Below are 15201 nucleotides of genomic sequence, written 5' to 3'. Positions count from 1 at the left end.
AAAAAAAAAAACCCATGTTTTGTTTTTAAAATCTGACAATCTTTGATTAGTTCCAACATGCAGTGATTTAACTTTGGATTATATGACTTGTTAACTGATATGGGGATTCTGGAGTTTAGCTACTGATATCTGATTTACTTTTTCTGCTGAAATCTGCTCAGGGGGTATTTGAGTTTCTGCATTTCGTTTGTTGAGTCTGTGTTTACTGCTTGTTAAGTACATGATGTGCACCTACTGCTTGTTAAGTACATGATGTGCACCTACTGCTTGATGTAACTTTGTTTAAAACACAAGTGTTTTACCAGTCTCACGGTCTTGTGTTGGACCAATTTGGCACCTCTCTGTGCATAGTAGCTCGTTTGGTTTTATCAGCATCATACTTATCCCCTTATTTGGTTTTTCATTCCAGAGATTTCTTCGTTCTATGAGTACATTTTTCATGAATTACATAGCCGTTATGTGCTCAATCTGAACTGAAGCAGCAGAACATTATAGTGCTGTTATATTTTGTTTGCCTATGGATATTGATCTTTAAACATTTACCTTATATGCGGTATTGAATTGGAAGACCGTAACAAGGTCGGGTTTGCGTTGCATGCCACAGACCTAGAGTCCCGTTTGTGTCGTAAACTGAAGAATTTTGTGACATTTTTCTCGTGCCATCTTTTTTTATTTGACGTCTCTTCATTCGTAAGCTGTGAACTCAATCTATTGTCCCTTTTTTTTCAACAGGGAGAGCTCTATAATTATTCCGGATGTGGTAACACATTCAATTGCAACCATCCTGTTGTGCACCAGTTTATTGTAGACTGCTTGAGGTAGAATTTCCTGAGTGGTCAGTCTCAATTTTATCCGATAGAATTTCTTATCATTTGAAATATGCATTGGTGAATTTGATGTGGAACCTATTTATAGCTCCATGAGATAATCTGCATTGGATAATTACACTGTGAGCTCTGAGATCTAAAGTTGTGTAATAGTCATGTAACAGTGTCATTCCATAACCCAAGTGTGCTTTTGAATCATGTCATTGTCTCTATATGACAATCTCCCTCTGTAATTAATAATTATTATGGAAAGGAACTAGCAAATTGCTGTTCTTATAAGCTCAGTTATTCCATGTTTCTGATAGACAAAAAATTTGTTCATAGTTGAAAACTCATATGCTAGTTCACTATATATTTCTTTTACATTTTATAAGTGTTTTGATAAGATATTGGGCACCAGATCAGTCTGATGTCTTGCCACTGCTATATCTGAATGAATCTTGCCCTTTTTTTTTCTTCTTGTTGTTTGTTTTCTATATTCACTTCATTTTTCTAAAAATAAATGGTTCTTGAAATTCATTTAAGTTAGCGGGTCGGATCATATTACCCGTTAATATTATCGGGTCGATTTCGGGTTGAGTCATTTTACCCGTTTATTGTAACAGGTGTTACACGACACGATCCTTTAAGATATCAGGTATGACACGAAAACGACACGAATGACAGGTCTACCAGTGAACCTTAGCTGCCTCATTCCCTAATAGCAGTCATAATTTTTGCTTGCCGTGGCTTGGTCCTCATGTAGGATTTAATCGCAACACCAACTCACGGAATTCCAACTGATTTGTGCCGAACCATATCCTTGAGCTGCTCTTTGGTCAAAAAATCCAAGGACTCTTCTAGATAGGACAAAGCGTATCACTCGACACATCCCATCAATGTCTCGAATTGTCACGTCTCATCATCCTTTTTTTATTTCATGCATGCATTAATTGCATGGTATTAATCCAACATAACTCAAAATTGTTGGACTCTTCACATCTCATCTTTATATTCATTTCCAATTGCCAATTATCTTGTACGTGCATGGCTTGCATGGAAATGGTATCCCAATCCCCTGCGTATACGCATGGAAGAAAAGCTTCCAATCCACCACGTGCTAGAATCCAACTCCGCTCTTTTACCTCATCCAATACGTACCAATTCGCGGTATCTGCCTTCAATCACCAGCACGTATTTGCACGTCTCTCATCGAAATCACATGTGCTTGCCCCTTTTGCCCTACATGCAGATGAGGACAAACCAACTTACCTTATCACAATCTCCACGCAGTCTAATCTCATCATCAATTCTTATCTCCACTCCTGGCTAACAAAGGAGGAGGCGGAGAGTTGAGGGATTTTATTCGCTCATTGAATAGGGAAAGAGATGCGACATAGAGCTGGGATGAGGAATCGATTCTAGTTGAATTGAAAATGCATTGTAAATGTGACTTGATAATCTTATACCTTTAATTTTTTTGGTTCACTACGTGTGTTTTTGTCGGCGAGAAAGGGAGAGATTAAGGTTGTCTTTACTGGGAAAGAGAGGCGAAGAAAGCTAGTAAAGGGTGGGAGTGTTCGATTTCAGGTGGATTGAGTGTGACTCAGTAAATCCTATACCTTTATTTATTTATTTATTTCTTTTTTTTTTGGGTCTACTGGGTGTGTTTTTGCCATAGAGGGAGGGATAGTTGAGGGTTGTATTTGGGGCAAAAGAGAGGCAAAGAGCTGGTGAGCTGGTGAAGATCTGGATCTAGGATTAGACTTATGGCAATTACTATTCATATTCACTTAAAGAGTGAATTGTCATGGTAATTACTATTCACTTAAAGAGTAAATTGTCATGACACTACTATTAATGTTATTTTATTTTTAATTTTTAATATAATATTTAATAATTATTGAACAAATGAGATTAATTTGTAATAGGTGGATATTATTTAGTCTTTATAGAAAAGATTCAAAATAGCCGTTGGAATTTTTTTTTAATTATTTATTCTTATTCATTTTACTTTTAGAAAATTTTACGTTTTTTCTTGAGAAATTTTTTTTTATATTATGAAAAAAATAATAACGGTTGAATCAAAATAAGAATTTGAAATGAACGGCCAATATTACATTACAGAGCAAGTTACCATTGAAGTATCACTTGGATGCTAAAAAGGCGTTGTGGTGGGCCCTGGGCGTCAGATTATGTCGTGGCATTCTACGTAATAAATGCATGGGGCACACGCGCCGTAAAAGAAATAAAATAAAATATTAATAACCAACTGACATCAGCATCAAGGATTTAGGCTTGGATTTAGAATCTACATGGCTACTGGCTAAAGGAGCCTTAGCAGACCAAAATGGGAGGTGTGTTTTGGGTTTAATTTGAGATCTAGACGTGTCAATTTAGTACGAGTGAAAATGCTCCAATAGAAGATGATTGATTCTTACACACACCTATGTCCACAAAATAACCAACAAAATAAACATTACAGCACGCATGGAATGCAAAAATATTAGTCTGGGCCCGAAACTGTAAAAAGTTCTCAGAACACCAGGGTTTAGAACAATTCTTGGCTTTCTGAGTCTCGTAAGTCACAAACAGTGAATAAAGTTAGATGGTCTCCTTCGGGCTGCAAAAACTTGGCCTTCTTTTGATCTGCTTGGCTCTGTTTTTCTCTAGGCCTGTAGAAGATATTTCCTGCGTGAAGCATGGCAATGGTCACAATTTGATCATTGCATCCGAGGTTCGTACTGGCAAGCAGCATTTTCGACAAAGGTGGATCCAGAGGCAACAGTGCCATTCTACTACCCAATTTGGTCAGTAACCCCTCTTCATCCAAAGCTCCTAGACTTTGCAGCTGTTTCGTGGCAGACTGGAGTGCTTGGGGTGACAGTGGATCCATAAACTCAAAAGGTTTAAGATCATTGATCCCCATTGCTTTCATCGTAAATGTAGTATGCACAAAATTTGTTCTTAGGATTCCTGGAACTGCGGTAGGAGACATCTCAATGTGAAAAGCGCTCTCGGTGTAAAGGCAGAAACATTCCCCTACCCCTGTCAGCCCAGCGCTCCCAGCTCTTTGCTTGGCTGATGCTTGCGATGGTGGAGTTACGACCAGCAAATCAATCCCAATCTCCAGGTTAAAATTATTTTGAATATCCCATCATGGTCAAACAGGCTTCAAGCAAATTTGGTTGCAACAACCACTTTTCTCTTCCCTGAAGGAGCAAAGCAGGCTTGAAAATCTTTGATTGCTCTGCACTCGGCTGGGCACCATAAGCTGGTAGAATAATCAGTTCCGGAGCTTCTCCACCAACTACTTTCATCTTTTCATGAGCTTCATCAAGCATGATCATGGAGTACTGAGACAGGTTTTTGTCACTCAAAATTTCCCTTAAAAGCATCAGATCGGTCATGTACTTGATCGCAGTATCGGATCCAGTATAATCATCAAACCGAATAGAGTACCCAACTTCCTCCCCTAATCGACAACCATATTCATCAGCAACCCTTTTGGCCACGGACGTGGCTGCAACTCTTTGTTTTGCCTGGCTTCTCTTTTATCTATGACAATCGAATTAACTAAACGATTAAAATTTAAATAGAGTTGTACATTAAAAAAATTGTGTTTTATCATTTTTCTTTGTATAGTATATACTCAACTATATTTTATTGTATTAAAAAGTGAGAAATCTAACGCAAAATTAAGTAATAAGTCAACCACAATATTTAAATGTCAAGCTCCCATTCAAGCACCGTTCTAAAAATCCCTAGGCGACTGGTCAAGGTCTCGAATAATCCTTAAGCATTTGAAAAATAAGAAATGGCATATAAATCTGCCTAACCCTCCCAGATTGCAATTCTCACTTAAAGAGAGAATATAAACTTTAATTTTTTATTTTATTTTTTCAATAAATTGGGCAAGGATTACTACATGCTTGTTTCCCTATGTTTTAATCTATGTCATTCTATTTGGCAATTTATACATCACAATACAATTATGTATTTCCTTAAACATAAATACACATTTGTTTATATATTATATCGCGTTTTTGCCAAAAAGAAAAGGAAAAAACATAGTTCTAAATCTAGTTCAAAGATTTTCACTACAACTTCATTATGCTTAACAGATTGTGGCTATGCAATTAGGATATCAAACGAACCAACAAACAGAAGGTAAGAGAAAACACAAACGGGAAAATGTGAGGGATGAGATGAGAATATTGTACATGACGAAACGAGAGAGCAACTTTTTCCTTTCAGACGAAAGAGATCCATTCAAACAAACTAACACACACAACGGGAGTAAGGGATAACAAAGTCTGGCAATTCATAAATATTAGTCACATTCACTCATGTAAGTGTATTAATAGTTCAGACAATTATATATCTACCTAAAATACTTTAGATATAACAGTGAAAATCAAACCAAAAGCTACATCTCGCCATCAATAAGACCACCGCTTGAAGTCCGATGAAGCTACATAAAATCGATGGCTGAGTCCCGATAATCTCAAGCACCCAAAGTGGCTGAACAATGTCAAAAGAACAATGGTTAGCGCTCCATGTCTAAGTAAACAAATTAAACATAACATTCTTCAGCATAGCATAAACAGAAGCAGAGTTCAGGTCCACAAGGTTTTTTAAATTTTTTTCCGGGAAAGTTACTCCAAAGGAAGAGTTAGTACATTTAGCACAAGTCTCATCCTGTGGCTTCATAGCCGGGAAGAGTAGAACTTCCTGTCCAACCACAAACAATATATGGTGAGAAAAAATTCACACGTAACATACACAAGATTGGGGAGAGAGAGAGAGAGAGAGAGAGAGAGAGAGAGAGAGAGAGAGAGAGACCTTGATATTTTGTGAATCGGTTAACCACATACAGAGCCGATCAATGCCCAAACCCCAACCACCAGTTGGAGGTAACCCGTATTCAAGAGCTCTACAGAATGATTCATCCAAAGCCATTGCTTCATCATCACCTGATTGTCGGTCCTGAAACTCAAAAACATGTATCATCACAAAAGAAATTATACAATTTTCTATAAGATACCATAACTAAACAATTAAGTGATACCTTGAGTTGATCAGCAAATCTTTCGCGTTGTACCACGGGATCATTCAACTCTGTGTATGCATTGGCAAGCTGGAAAGCAAATGAAAATCATTCACAATCTTAATGACAAAGAAAAAGGTAGCCAATAAAGAAATCATTCAAATCTTCAAGTTGGTTGGCATACTTCATGCTTGTTGACAAACAATTCAAAACGTTCAGTCAAGCCAGGTTTTGATCGATGCCACTTAGCCAAAGGACTCATTATCTCAGGATGGTTAATGATGAAAGTGGGATTTACACACGTCTCTTCCAAAAAGTGCCCAACAAGCTGCATAAATAGAAAATGAAACAAAATGATGCACGAGTCATTTTCCATAACCATCACACATTAAGATTCCAATCAAGTGACAAGGATTTTTCTTAACTGACAATGGAAAGAAAATATAAAGACATCTACAAGACATCTGATAATTCACCGGCAATAACTGACAAATTCAAACAGACTCCAGAGCAGGACAGATGCAATGACGCAATAAGATAGTCATGGGAATTCTTTTATGAACAAAAATTGTCATATCATAAATGATAACTGAAAATTGTCATCCAGACTAGATATTTGAGAAAAGCTTAACATTGCATTGATTACAATGTCATTCCACCAGCACACAAAACCAGAGGTAGTATCCTGATTCATGTACGTGATTTTAAACAATATATAGGAGGAAGAAAAAAATGAGTTACCTTGTCCAACAAACGAGTTGTTGTTTCAGGAGGGGAACATTTGACATCAAACTTCTTGCACGCATCCTTAAGATATTGGTTAGCTTCTGCACTGGAGAGATTCTCTGGATTTATGTTGAGACCTGCAATCTTACTTAATTCCTCAACCATGTCGATCCTTCTGCAGCAGTAACAATTAAAACCACCAGATAAGTTTTTTTTAACATGTGTTTAAGCTGTAACATGCATGACCAAAATATAGTTTACAGACCTGAAAGGAGGAGTAAAGTCAATCTCAATTGGATCCTTGTCGAGCCCATTTGAATGATACTTGATTTTACACCCACCAGTTAGCTCCTTGACCATACCTATTTTAGACTTAATATATTAGCAAACAAATCCAAGTAGTCTCAAAAGGGAAAGGGACAAGGAATCATTGTTCAAGATATCCATTATTTGAGCCATACCACTCAACATTTCCTCAGTCAGCGTCATCAAATCATTGTAGTCTGCATAAGCCATGTAGAATTCACAGGTAGTGAATTCAGGATTATGAGTCAAATCAATGCCCTCATTTCTAAATTGTTTTCCAATCTCATAAACACGATCCAGGCCACCAACAACAAGCTGCTTGAGATAGAGTTCCGGTGCAACACGCATGAAAAGCTTCATGTCAAGTTCATTGTGAAAAGTCATAAAAGGACGGGCAGCCGCTCCACCAGGAATCATATTCATCATAGGAGTTTCGACCTGAGGATGGGAGATGCAGAAGCAAACGACAGATACAAAGACACCAAAATGTAAGAGACTACCAACAAACTAACATGAAAATGCAGTGAATACAAAGGGCAACGTGATGAAAGACTAACCTCCAAGAAGTCCAGATTGTCCAGGAACCTTCTAATATATTGAATGACTTTATATCTGGTCTTGAATATTTGCCGAACCTCATTAGTCAATATTAGATCCAGATAACGTTGACGATAGCGAGTTTCCTACCAAGAAAGACAGTAAACACTGAAAACAACAAAAAATGAACAATATAAAATATAATGAGAATAACGTAGTACAACTATTATTTACAAAATGTAAAAAGAACAAGTAAAAACAAATCACAATTTGACAAACAAACAGAAACAAAGAACAAAAGGGTGGAACAAAACAATAGAGTAGACAGGACATTAAGTCATTAAAACATCACCCCCACAAACTAAAACCTAACATAGAAATGAGGGTACCAGTTGACATCACATCAATAAATGGAAATCAATATTGCAAATACAAGCATGAATATTCTAGATAGACATAAATCATTAGTAATTCCGACCCCAAAAATTTAATCATAGTGTTCTCAAAGTTAGCAAAAATAATTGTAAAAGTTTCTTCATCAATTAATACCTGGTCTTTTAAAATGTATGCTTCAGGATTCCTGGGACTTCCTGGGACCCATTGATCCGTTTTCTGCAGAATTGTATGTTGTGGTGTCATGAAAAGAGCTCAGGCAGCGTAAACAAAGTCAAAATACAATCATTGCTCAGTGATCACCTTGACATTAGCATTATCAGAAGCAGGACCAGCTTTCTGTCTTGGCATCATATGAAGACAATGTGATAAGACTATAAATGATCTTGGGAAAATGCTCAGCTCCCCCCTCTTAGTCTTTCCTGTGAGATGAAAAGAGAAACAAATCAGAAAACTGTATAATTCAGAAAAATTAACAGTTCATAGTCCCAAACAACACAAAATCCAGCAGTGCCTTCATCATTAGATGCCTAAGGACATGTTATATTACAAGGCCCCGTTGAATTTAGAGAGAAACCAGTAAAGTTAAAAAAAGAAAAAAAAAAATACAAATGTTCAAAGATACCAGCAGAAAGCTCAGGATGTGTTATGGTTTTAGGGCCCTATAACTAAAGCTTCAGTCAACTAGACAGGAAGGCAGGAAAGCCAAACTTAATAGAACATTAAGAGAGTGAAGTTGGACGAAATTATCATTAGATCCACAACCAGTGAGACCAAAATCAAATCCACAATGAGTGCAAGCACAAATCTTGTAACTCTGCCTTATAAGTATGAGATTGAAGAAAATCAGCAATTTAAGATAAAAAAAATCCAAAGACTAGGAAACTATTCAGTATATTATTCATGGAACCTTGTAACCTTAGGAAAAGCAGCAATATAATATGCAAAACATTCATAGACTAGGCAACTATTCAGTATATCTTTCAGGATCACAGCAACCTTGTATATCTTTTTCATTTCATCGTAGATTTAGAATCTTCTCCCTTGTCTTTTTTTAACCATACAAAAGTTCTCAACACACATAAAAACATGGAATGACTAGTCAAATTGATCAATAATATACTTGAAAAAGTAAAGCAACCTAAATATTTCCAATGCTTGGACACAGTGAACACCAATTCAGCGATTTTTTATCTTTTGGCAAAAAAAAAAAAAATATATATATATATATATTCCAAACTATTATAATCTATGGAGATGGGATTTGAACTCGGCTCAAGGGCACACTGCCCTGGCCAACTTGTTTAACTCACATCAGCAGTTCAGGGATTCAATCACATAAGTCTACAGCTACCCTTTACCCAGGTTGAAAAGAAAAGGCTTCTCATAGTTTCATTATAAATTGGATTTTATATAAAAAAATAAAAAATGATCTCATTCCAAAGGAAAAATCATGACTAACATGCAAAAGGTAAGTGAACAGCTACTACAAACCTGGAAACCCAGTCACACCGACAATATCACCACGCTTAACACTAGAATGAAACTTAGAAAATTCAGATTCATCCAACTCTGATTTTCTGCATGAAAAATGAAGTCCTTTAAGTAATTTTGATAATGAAAAGTAAAAGAAATAAACCCAAGAAGGGATGTAATAATGTACTGAAAAGATTAACTCAACCACATTTAATGAGAAGCAAAAAGCTTGCATCTACCTAGACAGGGATAAATCCAGAATTTTCCATGGTAATGGCTGTCTTGCAATATTTAAATACAATAATCAGCTTTCTAATTTTGCAAGACTAATTTCTCTATATTATGTGATCACAGAATTTCACTTGCATAGAATTGGAGAATTAGATGGAAGACAAGAAAGGATGGACTGAATCAGTGGCTTTTATGTGCAACACAAAAATAAGTATTTGTAGCCAGGTCAAATTTTCATACAGTAACATGAGACAAAGCTGAAACAAGTTTACCATTTCTTTCATTTCTTACAGGATTGCAAAAGTAGATACTGGGGAAAAAATAGAGAGAAAAAATATGAAGAGAGTAGATATTCAATGTAGTCGTTGTACCTAAAAGTGTTTAACTAGACATAATACAAATACAAAACTGTCTTTAAAAAGAACATTCATCCTTCTGCATTGGAACTCCTTATTTTTCATTAAGTTTAATCTCATAAAAAATGTCTTGAAAAGAACATTCATCCTTTTGCTAATTAATCGATTAGATATTAGATAGATCACATAGCTTGTAATTTTTAGTCCTGAGTTCTGACAAAGAGAATCAAACAAAACCACTAGCCTCGAGCTAAGAGAGCATATTTCTCAGTAGGAAATTAAACCACACACTTCAACAAAAGGAGGAGAACCAACTGTTATAAATATTCAAACAAGTGGGGGCGAGAACAATTTTATACCTTAGATCAGCCATGACTTGGACCTTCTCACCATCAGGTCCGCCACCATGCAAGTCATAAAAGAAGAGCTTAGAGCTGGAAGATCTTTTACTCATGATTCGCCCTTGCATGGGAGTAAAATTTTCAAATCAGCAAAGATAAAATGCGTGACAGATGATACCCTAGATAAATATAAGCCTGTAAATTTGAATACCAGCCAATGAAACAGTGATATCCTCAAGATGCTCCCCATCGTTTAAGCTTCCATACTTCTCTACATATTCAAGTACAGTGATTGAACAAAAGAATTTATGAGGATATGGATTTTTATCTGCCTTCTGGGTAGCAAGATACTTCAGTCTATTTTCATAGTATTGCTGCCAAAAAAAAGTCATGATGCTCAGGTCATAACTAAGTAAGCTTTGAACCATTTAGATGGAAAAACTATAAGACAACACAAATTAGTGAGCACCGTTGGATCCATTTCGTCATCTTCAGTTGCTACATCTTTCTTAACTTGCGAGCTTGCCAAGGCAGCAGCCTGCGAGATAATTGCAAATTTATTTCATATAAGATTTCATAATCAAATACGGTGAGCACTTTCCTGAGCAATAAGCAATCACAAATTATCGCTCAAGTGTATCCAGATTTCAAGTGACTAAATAGTATCAATTCACACTTTTATGGATCAAAACAAAACACCAAATATAGAGTTAATGGGAAACCAATACTTACATATGCAACAAAAATCAGATTATTAAGTATCGCATAATGTAAATTTGTGAAAAAAGAAAAAACCAGTATGGTGCATTGCGGTATCAACTCATCTCCAGGGTTCAAACATTGACCTTATACAACAAATTAATAACCAAAATATACTGAATGACCACGAAAACACTACGGGAACACTACTTGCATAAAATTAGATACACCACTCAGCCAAAATCAGGATAAGAAAACCGATTATGATGTTCACGCCCATTACCTATCGACATTCGGGACGGAACTGCCGCCACTATAACGAAAAAAAAAGAAGTAACAGCATTGTCAGACAAAAGGTACCAGCTTTACCTTCTCCTCCTCTTTTCGGCGCCTCTCCTCTTCCCGCTGCTTGTTCTTCAACTCCTTCTTCCGTGCACTGTAAGCACGCCCACACGAAATTCAACACGATCAATACCAAAAAAACAAAAAACTAACACCTTAAGCAGCTAAAACAAAAAACCATACGGATTAAAAGCAAAACAAAAAAAAGTAGTATGGCCGGACTTCGAAGGCAAACTTTCTTTTCTCAGGAACCAAACAGGGGTTATTCGGGACGTACTTTTTGCTCATAGCTCCTTCCGATTCCAGAGTCGAATCTGCGAGTGATTTCGGCGTTTCGTCGGACGTGCCCGCCATTGCAGCGATTCGGAACGAGGGTGGAAAATGAGAGAGGGGGTTTTCTGGGGTTTTTTGTGCTAGTGGAGCTAGAGTTTGCCAACCGGGGTAGTAAAAGATTACAATCCGTTTCGGTTATATAGGGCGGGCAGGGTCGGAATAAGTTCACATACTTTCTTGTTTTTTACAGTATCATATTTACTTTAGCTTGGTTAGAACGCAATTCGGATTGGGGATTTCACTTTATATATGACATTCCCTTTTTTATTTTTTTGAAGTTGGATTTGTTTTGGGTTGTTTTATGCGCCCCACGATTATTGAATGCACACCGCATACTAATTTATTATTTAATGGCTTATATAATTTAAATAGAGTAAATTGTAGTAATGATCTATCAATTTTAACTCAATTAGAGCAATAGTCCATTAACTAAAAGTCCATTATCATTGATCTCTCAACTCATCAAAATGTGCAGTTATGATTATTTTTTCCAACTCCATTAAAACTTCTGTCAAAAGGAATCGCATGTCATGCATGTGAGATTAAATCAAGAGGCAAATAAGAAGAATTGTATTAATGGTCCTCAACTTTGATTCAACTGAAGAAATAGTCTCCCAACTTCAACCCAATTTGAGAAATGATCTCTCAATTTTAATCCAATTCTAGCAATAGTCATTCCAACATAACTTATTTTGACATAATTCTAACAGAATTTATGAAAAGAACCATAGCTACACGTTTTAATGAGAAGGGACCAATGGTAATGGATTTTTAGTTGAGGGACTATTGCTCCAATTTGATTAAAGTTGAAGAATTATTACTACAATTTATTCAATCTAATATGATATGACTATTTAAGCCTCATATTGTTTTGAAAAAAAAAAAAAAAAAAAAAAAAAAAAAAAAAAAAAACCCTATTAATTTATGAATACGACCCTAATCAATCTCAATATGTATTCCAAATTATCTTCTTTAAGGTATCAAAGCCATTCCAACCCGCCCATCATGACATAGAATCATATGAGTGCAACTTACCTGTGCACCCCAATTCTAATTCCATATCAACAGTTACTACAAATATTGCATAGAGGTATCTGATTCACCACAATATTGCATAGAGGTATCTGATTCACCACAATATTAACATCAATGTGGAGCCAAAATAATCTCAAAGTTTTTTAAGGCGACATGTGGACTTTCAATTTAAAAAGACAAGACTTGACACACCCTGACCGAGATCGGGGCATGCTGGCCGTCACGTGGAAGTGACGTAACCATGTATACAGTGCGGAAGCTAAGAAATAAAAATACGAATAAAACAAACCTAGCTATACACAAAGTAATAACATACATGTGCAAGCGTAAGTATGAAAGACAAAGTTCAGAGCACGGAAGACCTAGTGCAGTCTGGGAGAAACAACACTAAATAAACACACCTAAAGGTGGTCCTACACTGGTGATAATCTGTCAGATAAGTCGAGAAATCCTCTGGGGAGCCACCAAAAGCGCTAGCCAAACTAGAACCTGGAGGGGCGCAAAACAGAAAGCGTGAGTGGGCAAAAACAAAGCTTTTAAAACCATTTCATAAACAAGTTCTAACCCCTCGTCGTAAAATCTGTATACTTCCCAAAAAATAGAATATACAAATATATATATGTCATGCTCAGAAATATGCCATGCCAAATGCCTCGAAATAAAATGCAAGTACTCAGGTAATGCCAAACAATGCCATGTAATCTGTCAGTCGGAGTCACCTAACGTGACCTGTACGGCTGAATTTAGAGCTCAAATCTCCAACTCACTAACTACACCTGCACACGAGTCAGAACCACCTAAAGTGGTCAGTACGACAGGACTGGGTGTAAATAAGTACGCTTAAGTGCTACGATCACGTGAAGACTAGGCGAATAATCGCAGGTCACCTACGAGTCGGAACCACCTAAACTGGTCTGTACGACAGGACTGTGCACCTAACTTGGATCCAAGATGAGCGTGTGGTGCGGGAGGTGAACATCACGTGAAGGACTGTGCCCAACTCTGGGCGGGAGCACTAACACCGGGGGTGCAGGTTATGAGCTCTCTATGCATCTCAAATCACCACTGGACGTAAACATAAACCATAACTCACTTGGCACTTACCTGTGCGTCCGCAGCACCAACACATATATACATATGCAACTAATAATGTATAATTATATGGGCAAACATAATGCATGGCATATAAAAGTATAAACATTTCATTTCACTTTCTGGGAAAAACATAAGTATATAGGTATATACGGAAAACCAAAAGCCCACTCACTGGTATGTAGAAGGGTCGTAACCCCCTTGCCTCGAGTGACCGCGCTCGTCCTTGAGATAGGTCTCACCTATATGCGAAACAACTATAAAAATGTAAATTTAAAAGCACATAACCAACATTACAAAATAACTTCTCATACAATGCTCAAATGGGGTGCATGAATACACCAACGTGATCTCCTCAACCTCATGAATATCCCCATATTTTTAAAATAATTTTCCGACACCGCACGCGCCCCCACGCGCCGGCCAAGGCATGGCCACACACGCCGCCCATGCGCAGGCACATGCCTGGCACACTGACGGCGTCAGTTAACGCCGTCAGGAATATTCCGTTAAATCTAACTGATTCCATTAACGCTGTTAGGAATATTTCGTCCAAACTGACAGAATATTCCATCATCTTCTCTGGCCATACTTTGGCTCCAGCGACGACGTCTGAAAACCGGGAAATTTTCTAAACTTGATATCTCACTCGTTTTTCATCCAAATTTCATAAAATTGGTACCAAAATGAAGCTTACAACAAGAGGAACAAATCCATACCGCTTTTAAGCACTAAAACAAATGGAATCTGGCCGGGAAAACACCACCAACTCCGGCCAAACTTGCAACTCACGATCCCGACATCCAAAACCTTCAAACGAACCACCCCAAGCCTCCTAAGAACCTCACCAAGCTTCCTACAAGCTTGAAATTCCCAAAAACACAAGAATTAACGTGTGCATGAATAGTGACCAAAATCGGGGATCTCGAGTTCGACGTGAAAACGAAGGTATCCTTACCTGAAATGGGTATGGTTGAACTCCTAAAGACCTCACGAGCACGAATATGTAGTTTGTTTCCTCGATCTGTGAAGATTTCAAGGGTTTGTGGTGTTGTCCGTACGAAAAGGATCGGAAATGGAGAGAGAAGGGGTCTCGGGACAGGGCAGAGAGAAAGAGGAAATGAGTGTGGGTATGTGTGTGGTCCAAAATCAACCAATCAAAACCCAAAAACAACCACACAACGAAACAAACATACTAGGGGCAAAACCGTCATTTCACCTCTACGGTACGAAAAGTCCAAGACGGGCTGTCACAAGACTGACCTTATTAAACGGACAGGCATCCCACGCATAGCTCAGCATCATAGGACATTGGAAAATTACTAATACACTCCCAATTGAAGACAAACTCTATCAAGTAAGTAATTCCAATTATATTTAAGTAGGGAAAATTACCTTTATTTCCAAGATATTATTAACACAATATCTTGGAAAATTCTCACTAGATTAACCCTAAAATGGCCAGCCACCTTCTCTAT

General features: G+C 37.2%; 1 protein-coding gene and 1 pseudogene across 1 annotated transcript; both read right to left on the bottom strand.

Moving 5' to 3' along the window:
- Positions 1-3197: 3197 nt before the first annotated feature.
- On the bottom strand, positions 3198-4503 carry LOC137736029 (probable pre-mRNA-splicing factor ATP-dependent RNA helicase DEAH5; annotated as a pseudogene).
- A 539-nt stretch (positions 4504-5042) lies between these two features.
- On the bottom strand, positions 5043-11743 carry LOC137737138 (lysine--tRNA ligase, cytoplasmic-like). Its single transcript, XM_068476526.1, has 17 exons — positions 11541-11743; positions 11291-11357; positions 10692-10760; positions 10434-10596; positions 10241-10343; positions 9313-9398; positions 8122-8240; positions 7975-8037; positions 7446-7571; positions 7044-7326; positions 6848-6944; positions 6598-6757; positions 6041-6184; positions 5878-5946; positions 5652-5795; positions 5489-5540; positions 5043-5330 (listed from the first exon to the last, which is right to left on the bottom strand). The coding sequence occupies exons 1-17, from the start codon at positions 11615-11617 to the stop codon at positions 5314-5316; spliced, it is 1839 nt and encodes a 612-aa protein (XP_068332627.1). The 5' UTR covers positions 11618-11743; the 3' UTR covers positions 5043-5313.
- Between the last annotated feature and the right edge of the window lie 3458 nt (positions 11744-15201).

Source organism: Pyrus communis, chromosome 6 (genome assembly GCF_963583255.1).
Source record: "Pyrus communis chromosome 6, drPyrComm1.1, whole genome shotgun sequence".
NCBI lineage: Eukaryota > Viridiplantae > Streptophyta > Magnoliopsida > Rosales > Rosaceae > Pyrus > Pyrus communis.
Note: the sequence above shows the minus strand (reverse complement) of the source record. Positions and strands in the feature narration are given on the sequence as shown.